Source organism: Salvelinus alpinus, chromosome 21 (genome assembly GCF_045679555.1).
Source record: "Salvelinus alpinus chromosome 21, SLU_Salpinus.1, whole genome shotgun sequence".
Taxonomy (NCBI): Eukaryota; Metazoa; Chordata; class Actinopteri; order Salmoniformes; family Salmonidae; genus Salvelinus; species Salvelinus alpinus.
Window position 1 is genome coordinate 37053021 of NC_092106.1, and position 9117 is coordinate 37062137.

Here is a 9117-nt window from a genome sequence, read left to right on the forward strand (position 1 = left end):
TCCCCCACTTCTCCCCCTCTCTTCTCCCACTTCTCCCCCTCTCTTCTCCCACTTCTCCCCCTCTCTTCCCCCACTTCTCCCCCTCTCTTCTCCCACTTCTCCCCCTCTCTTCCCCCACTTCTCCCCCTCTCTTTTCCCACTTCTCCCCCTCTCTTCTCCCTCTTCTCCCCCTCTCTTCTCCCACTTCTCCCCCTCTCTTCTCCCACTTCTCCCCCTCTCTTCTCCCACTTCTCCCCCTCTCTTCTCCCACTTCTCCCCCTCCCTTCTCCCACTTCTCCCCCTCTCTTCTCCCACTTCTCCCCCTCTCTTCTCCCACTTCTCCCCCTCTCTTCTCCAATGTTCCCTCTCATCCAAGCCCTTCCCATTTTAAGTGGAAACTACTATTGGGCCATATTTCATGGAGGATTTATATAGTGTGTGTGTGTTGGGGGGGGGGGTGATACGAGGTCGATCACACACCGTGGACTAATGTCATAATAACCCTAATCCTCCCTCTCGGCACTCTGCCGTCTCCTCTCCCTTCAGATAGGAAATTAACCGATTTACTCTGCCCCTCCTCGTCTAGCCAGTGGACAGGAGGACCACACGGCCGGGCACGGGCCGCCTTTAAATAAATAGAATCAGGAAAATCCTAGAATAACTCGGAGCAGAATGTCACAAACGGCCCATCAAGCCTCCCAGTTGGTCTGCCGGAGCTCCAGCCAAGAGTGGGAGACAAGTAGAAGAGGAGGGGTGGGCGGTTTAGGTGGAGAAGGCAGAGAGATGCCAAATGTCTGGGTCAGGCGAAAATGACATGACAACTAGACTAAATGTAAATAAAGATAGCGGAGTTGTAATTCAATCTGGCAACCCGGCCCTCTCCCAGACTGGAGCTTATAAATCACAGCTCTAAACGTTCTTAAGAACACCCCAGCCACAAACACGGCTGCCGCTCCACAATTAGATTATTTGTCAGCCGCTGGACTGGCCTCCGGAGCATGTCTCTCTCTCCGTCTCACACACACACAGCCGAGACAGGACTTATAAGGTCCAGCACCATTAAAAACACAGGGCTCATGAACAGCATTAGTCAGTTTAAGGGGATATTGTAGCTCTTCACCACAACATTAAATCAAACAAATGTTTTATGTTCAATTGTTAATGCCTATAAATCCAGGGAATAAACCAACTACCAAGACTGATCTAAACAGCGATATTACATGTAACAGCAGGTTTTTTTCAGGCAATCTACACTTACCCGTCTCTTCGTCGATGGCGAATCGTCCCAGTCCACTCCCATCCCGGATAGAGTACTGGATTTCCCCATCTCTCCCATTGTCGTCATCCCGGGCCGTGACTTGGAGGACGGTGGTCCCGATGCGGGCGCTCTCCTTCACCGATCCCGTGAGGGCGAAGTGGGAGAAGTAGGGAGTGTAGAGGTTCTCGTTAACATCTACCACCTCTAGTTCCATGAAGGTGACAGACAGGAGAGAGACAGGTCTCCCTTTATCCTTGGCTCTCACCGTGAGGTTGTAGAACTGTTGCGTCTCGTAGTCCAGCTCCTTGGTCAGTCGGATGGCCCCGCTGGCCTTGTCCACCTCAAACTTCCCGTTGTAGTCATTGGCCAGGGAGTATCTAACCTGGCCGCCCAGGCCAAGGTCGGGGTCCTGAGTCTCGAGCCAGGCCACCACGGTACCCACTGGCAGGTCCTCCAGGGCCCGGGTGTTGTAGACACTGGGGATGAATGCCGGAGGGCAGTCGTTAACGTCGTCTAGAGAGATCTTCAGAGTGGTGACTGAAAACTTCTGGTTCCCTTTCTCTGCACGGTCACGAGCCTCGATCTTCAAGTTGAAGTTGGAGACAAACTCCCTGTCCAGCTGGCCGGCAACATACACAATCCCGTTAGAGCTGTTGATGCCAAACTGGGTGGTGCTGGTCAAAACGGAGTAGACAATTTCTCCATTAGGCCCCAAGTCTTTGTCAGTGGCCTCAACCTGAATGACATCGGTGCCGATGGCCATGTTTTCAGGAATGACGGTTCTATAGCCTCCCTCCTGCAGGAATTGAGGTGCATTGTCATTGGCATCTTCTACGTAGACGGTGAGCAGACGCCATGCGGTTTTCTGTGGCAGGCCCAGGTCGTAGATAGTGATGTTGAGGAGGTATCTGTCTCTTTTCTCTCTGTCCATGGGCAGGAAGACACTGATCAGCCCACTCTCCATGTCGATGGTGAAACAGCTGTCTGTGTTTCCATCCGAGATGGCGTACAAAATCTGACCGTTAAAACCTGTGTCGCCGTCGTAGGCGTTGACCTTGAAGACACTGGACCCGACCTTGAGGTCCTCGCGCACTGATATGTCTGCGGGTAAGGCCTTGTCAAACTGAGGTGTCTGTCTGTTGACGGAGAAAAGGTCAATGAACCCTTCCTCGATCTTGGGCTTGGTTCTAGCTTTGGACTTATTTAGTAATTTCTCAGCTAGCTTTTGGGCGACTCTGGTCTCCCTACAGTTGAAGTTCTTTGGGGGAGATTTCCCATGGACAATAGAGATGTTCACGAACATTGGATCGGAGAAGTTCTCTCCATCTGTGGCGGTTATTTTCAAATTGAAGATACCATTTTTTGGACTGGCAGTGGAGAGAGACCTCCGTAGGGTCAGGACCCCTGAGTCAGGGTTCAGGTCGAAGAATCCTCTCTCATTCCCTTCCAGGATCTTGTACTTCACCAGCTCTAGCTCATCTATGTCGATGGCAGACATGGTGGTTATCACCTCGTCGGTGGGTAAGTCCCGAGAGACCACTCCCTGGCACGCCACTTTCTCGAATAAGGGTTGGTTGTCGTTCACATTCTCCAGATGGACAGTTACGTTGACTTCACTCTCTCGTCTGTAGGGGGAACCCCAGTCAGAGGCCCTGACCACAAACACATAGCTCTCAGACGAGGACTCAAAGTCCAGCTCCTGTGTGGTGGTGAGGATTCCAGAGAACTGGTTGATTTTGAAGGGCAGGGGCTGAAGGCTGGCTATGCTGTATGTTATGTATCCATTCTCCCCGCTATCACCATCCACAGCGGACACCGTCAGCACGGTTGATCCCATGGGAACGCTCTCGTTGACAAACACCTCGTACGAAGACTGAGTGAAAGTTGGTGTGTTGTCGTTGGCGTCCTCGATGGAGACCCGAACTTTGACCCTCAGCTCGCTGTCCATCTCCACCACCTCGACGTCAAACACGTCCTGGGTGACCTCCGTGAACCAGCGAGTTGTTGAGATCACGCCTGTTAGGGTGTTCATCCGGAAGTAGTAGGAGTCTGCCGAGGGGGTCAGGATATATTCAGCATCGTCTGGCTCAGGGGTGATTTTCACCACCTCTACGATCATGCCTGGGGGTGAGATTTCATTGAGACTAATTCCGTATGACTCCTGTTTGAATTTCACTTCCACAGCCTGTGGTTTCTTCACCATGATGTGCACAACCCTTACCGCAGAAAACTTTTGTGGGGCACCCTTGTCCTTGGCCTGAAGAGTGAGGTTATATCCATAAGGAGAGTTCTCCCAGTCCACTTGGTCAGATGCTTTGATAGCGAACTCATCGCCCTCTGACCTTTCCAGAGTGAACTGCTTCAGAGGGTCTCCGGCCACTATAGACACAGACTCAATCTCTCCATTTAACCCCTTGTCCAGGTCTTCCACAGTGACCACTGCATACACAGGGTCCTTGTCCAACCACGAGGGGACATGGGTGACCACATTCATGAACGGCACATGCTCGTTGACACGCTCTACATGCACAAAGAGCTTTGCTGTACTGCTCACACCGTTATTGCCATACAACTTCATCCCGCGGTCCACTGCCTGGATTTCTAGGTCGTATCGGTTCTGCTCCTCAATGTTCAGTTTCCCGCTGAGGGAGACCACACCGCTAGTTGGGTGCACGGCGAACAGCTCCATTTTCTCCTTAAAGAAGTAGTAAAATTCCCCGTTAGAGCCGACGTCCGCGTCAGTGGCTGTAACTTGTGCTATGCTAGTCCTGAGGGGGGTACTTTCTGCTATGGTGACTGAGTATGTGGTGGGCGAGAATAAAGGTCGAAGGTCATTCATGTCCAGGACCTGGACAGTCACTTTGGTCCAGGTCTCCAGAACCTCCCCTTTGACATAGGCTTTCACTGTCAGTAAGTAGCTATCCTGGATTTCTCGATTCAAGATGGCTGCGTTGCCGCCTTTAGTCCTTATGCGTAAGAAGCAGAAATCTCCCAGTACGTACTCCTCTGCTTTAAAGAAGCCTTCTTCATCCCCAGAGGTGATCCTGTAGCGGATTTCCCAGGAGCGCTGGTCCAAGTGGATGCCCATTTTAACTTTACTGTTGGCGTAGGTGCGCGCCGCGGAGTTCTCGTAGACAGTGGCATGGTAGACGGGCTGAGTGAAGAGAAAGTGAGGGCCGTTGGCGGGGCCCTGGGGATTCCCTTGGGGGTCCTGGCAGCAGCAGTGGTGCAGCTGGGAGAGTAGCAGAAACAGGGCCAGGCAGACGAGAGGGGCACGCATGCCTATGTAGCCCCACTGGCCCATACTCACATCCATCCCATCATCACTCTTCCATCCTGCAACTAAAGAGAAGAGAGAGACGTTAGCCACGGGGGAGATAGGGGGAGACTGGGGCAAAGGGGGAAAAGATTTACAACCACAAAAGACATGCCACATATCCTGCAACTTGACCTTTGACCTCTAGGCCTAACAGGCTACAAATTATCCATTCGATTGTGAAGATTGATTGGATGGGGGAGGGGGAAGGAGATGACGGAATGCATAGTAACCATGCAACCGTAGGAGGTATGACATCATTGTGTGTGGACTCTATGTGGACACTCAATTGCACGTTTTCGAAAAACCAGGAGGTTTGGTTCCAGAAGCAAAGAACAAAATAATTGCATGGCTAGTGGAAGGAGGAGAGCAGCATCACCAAAACACACACATACCAAAGAAAACATACCACTATTAGACTGCAGGAAAGCTGAAGCTAGAAACAGATCCCTCTATCATAATACTATTCTTGGCCTACAAGAAAAACTGCAACGGTATGTCTCGAAAACATGTCATATATCTTCATAAACAACAAATAAGTAAAATAGGCCTTTCTGTTGTGCTTAGTTTCTTTAGGCCTTCTGTTGTGCTTAGTTTCTTTAGGCCTTCTGTTGTGCTTAGTTTCTTTAGGCCTTCTGTTGTGCTTAGTTTCTTTAGGCCTTCTGTTGTGCTTAGTTTCTTTTTTCTTGTCAGAAAAAGAAGGAGCTATTCTGAAATAAGTGGCCACAAATATGTTCTAATCCGGGTACTGGGAGAAACCCTGATCCGGTAAATGCCATGTTGGTCGAGATAGGAGCGTCACCGCGGTCGGGGTTATGATGACTCAACGTTTTCCATCGCAGTGACTGCAGGGTGGACAGGAAGAGTCCACATGTCCGAGAGAACTTGCTATAAAATGCTGGATAAAGAGAACTGCCACACACCCACAAAACGCACACTCACGCACGCACACACACATGCACGCACACACACGCACATACACACACTCTCTCTTTCAAAACACTCACTTTCAGCACTATGAGTCTCTCGACAATTCTATGACCTACAAAAACATCTGCTTTTTAACAGTGGCCAAACCACTCGGCTGAAACAATGGAAACCACCATCCAAAACCTACATTTAAATAAGACCCATAAGTCATTTATGGAACAAAGATCCACAATCCACAAAAGAGTGTGTCAAATAAAATAAAATGTATTGGTCACATACACGTATTTGTGAGTGAGTGAGTGAGTGTATACACATTTTACTATATCAAAAGTCCACACAAGAATAGTAAACCAACTAAAACTCAGAGAAGTGAGGATATTTTGCCGGTCCTCACTTGTAAAAAGGCTATTTTAGGCTTAAGGGTTAGGTTTATGTGTGTGTGTGTGTGTGTGTTTTGTAGGCTGGTTGGTATGCCTTTCACACAGCACAGCCCAGAGAAGCTTGGTGAACATCCCCAGGGATAAAGAGGCTACTGCATGAAGAGCTGTCAGTTCAAACACTCCTTCACTCTGAGATGCAGACTGGGAGGATGAGGGGTTAAAATGGAGGGAGGGAGAGAATGGAGAGAGAGAGATAGAGGGTAGAGAGAAGCACAAAGATTTTAAAGACTGAAATAGTCAGTGAAAGGGACAGGAGGCAGAGAGAGGGAGCGTGGGTAGAGAGAGAGAAAGAGCGGGAGTGTGTGTAGAGAGAAAGAAAAAGAGAGAGCATGGGTAGAGCGAGAGAAAGAAGATGGGGACTGTAATAGATACGGTGAGAGACAGAGATAGCAAGACAGAGAGAGAGCAAGACAGAGAGAGAGAGAGAGAGAGAGACAGAGAACAAGACAGAGAGAGAGAGAGAGAGAGAGAGAGGAGGGTTTGGAGACAGGTTTTTTTCTTCTGGTTAGGCTAACTTGATAATCAAACAGCATGCTTAAAGCATCAGACATGCTCAGTACATATAGATGATTTTATTAAAACACATAGGTTGTGTTTATATACACTACATGACCAAAAGTATGTAGACACCGGCTCGTCAAACATCTCATTCTACAACCATGGGCATTAATATGGAGTTGGTCCCCCCTTTGCTGCTATAACAGCCTCCACTCTTCTGGGAAGATGTTGGAACATTGCTGCGGGGACTTGCTTCCATTCAGCCACAAGAGCATTAGTGAGGTCGGGCACTGATGTTGGCCCATTAGGCCTGGCTTGCAGTCGGCGTTCAAATTCATCCCAAAGGTGTTTGATGGGGTTGAGGTCAGCGCTCTTTGCAGGCCAGACAAGTTCTTCCACACCAACCATTTCTGCATGGGAGCATTGTCATGCTGAAAAAGGAAGGGCCTTCACCAAAGTTGGAAGCACAGAATCATCTAGAATGTAATTGTATGCTGTAGCGTTAAGATTTCCCTTCACTGGAACTAAGGGGCCTAACCCGAACCACAAAAAACAGCCGCAGACCATTATTCCTCTTCCACCAAACTTTACAGTTGGCACTATGCATTCAGGCAGGCAGCATTTTCCTGGCATCCACCAAAACCAAATTCGTCTGTCGGACTGCCAGATGGTGAAGCATGATTCATCACTCCAGAGAGCGAATTTCCACTGCTCCAGAGTCCAATGGCGGCAAGTTTTTCACCACTCCACCCAAAACTTGCCATTACGCATGGTGATCTTAGGCTTGTGTACGGCAATGGAACCCCTTTCCTGAAGCTACTGACAAACAGTTCTTGTGCTGACGTTGCTTCCAGAGGCAGTTTGGAACTCAGTCGTGAGTGTTGCAACCGAGGACAGACGATTTTTATTCGCTACGCATTTCAGCACTCGGTGGTCCCATTCTTTGACCTTGAGTGGCCTACCACTTCGCTGTTGAGCCGTTGTTGCTCCCAGACGTTTCCACTTCACAATAACAGCACTTACAGTTGGCAGGGGCAGCTCTAGCAGGGCAGAAATTTGACGAACTGACTTGTTGAAAATGTGGCATCCTATGACGGTGCCAAGTTTAAAGTCATTGAGCTCTTCAGATAGGCCATTCTACTGCCAATGTTTGTCTATGGAGATTTCTTGGCTGTGTGCTCGATTTTATACACCTGTCAGCAACGGATGTGGCTGAAATAGCCAAATCCACAAATTTGAAGTGGTGTCCACATAATTTTGTCTATATATAGTGTATGAAAAAATTCAGGTTTTAAAATTTAGACCAATCGAAAAGACGACTCTTGGTCGACCAAGATTTGTTCTAGTCGGGGACAGCCCTAGCATGGATGGATGCAAGCATAAAGACTACTGTAGGCCTACACTAATTATGAGCTGAAGGTGCATGTGTGCACATTCACATATTGTTCATTGAACAAGTACACACACACACGCCTAAATCTGACTGTAACTATCGCCATTGAACAAGTACACACACACCTAAATCTGATTGTAACTATCGCCATTGAACAAGTACACACACACCTAAATCTGACTGTAACGATCGCCATTGAACAAGTACACACACACACACACACACACACACCTAAATATGACTGTAACGATCGCCATTGAACAAGTACACACACACACACACACGTGCATCCGACTGTTACTATTTCCATTGAACAAGTACACACACACACACACACACACACACACACACACACACACACACACACACACACACACACACACACACACACACACACACACACACACACACACACACACACACACACACACACACACCTACATCCAACTGTAACTATCTCCATTGAACACGTACACACACACACACAGACACACCTACATCCGTCTGTAAATATTTCCATTGAACACACCTGCTGGAAATCTCTCCAAGGGAACCATCACGGCCCGCATCAGTAATAGGAGGGCACAGGGAACCATCAGGCCCGCATCAGTAACAGGAGGGCACAGGGAACCATCACGGCCCGCATCAGTAATAGGAGGGCACAGGGAACCATCACGGCCCGCATCAGTAATAGGATGGCACAGGGAACCATCACGGCCCGCATCAGTAATAGGATGGCACAGGGAACCATCACGGCCCGCATCAGTAATAGGAGGGCACAGGGAACCATCACGGCCCGCATCAGTAACAGGAGGGCACAGGGAACCATCACGGCCCGCATCAGTAATAGGAGGGCACAGGGAACCATCACGGCCCGCATCAGTAATAGGAGGGCACAGGGAACCATCACGGCCCGCATCAGTAATAGGAGGGCACAGGGAACCATCACGGCCCGCATCAGTAATAGGAGGGCACAGGGAACCATCACGGCCCGCATCAGTAACAGGAGGGCACAGGGAACCATCAGGCCCGCATCAGTAATAGGATGGCACAGGGAACCATCACGGCCCGCATCAATAATAGGAGGGCACAGGGAACCATCACGGCCCGCATCAGTAATAGGAGGGCACAGGGAACCATCAGGCCCGCATCAGTAACAGGAGGGCACAGGGAACCATCAGGCCCGCATCAGTAATAGGAGGGCACAGGGAACCATCACGGCCCGCATCAGTAATAGGAGGGCACAGGGAACCATCACGGCCCGCATCAGTAACAGGAGGGCACAGGGAACCATCACGGCCCG

At 49.6% G+C, this 9117-nt stretch overlaps 1 protein-coding gene across 5 annotated transcripts in view; it reads right to left on the reverse strand.

The window, feature by feature from the left end:
- The window catches only part of LOC139548310 (protocadherin Fat 3-like), a 333023-nt gene that overhangs the window by 199465 nt on the left and 124441 nt on the right, over positions 1-9117 (reverse strand). For all 5 annotated transcript variants that reach the window (XM_071357916.1, XM_071357913.1, XM_071357914.1 and 2 more), the window contains exon 2: positions 1238-4579. In XM_071357916.1, coding sequence (XP_071214017.1) covers positions 1238-4553 — 3316 coding nt within the window. In that variant the 5' untranslated portion in view covers positions 4554-4579. The remainder of the gene's footprint in view (positions 1-1237; positions 4580-9117) is intronic.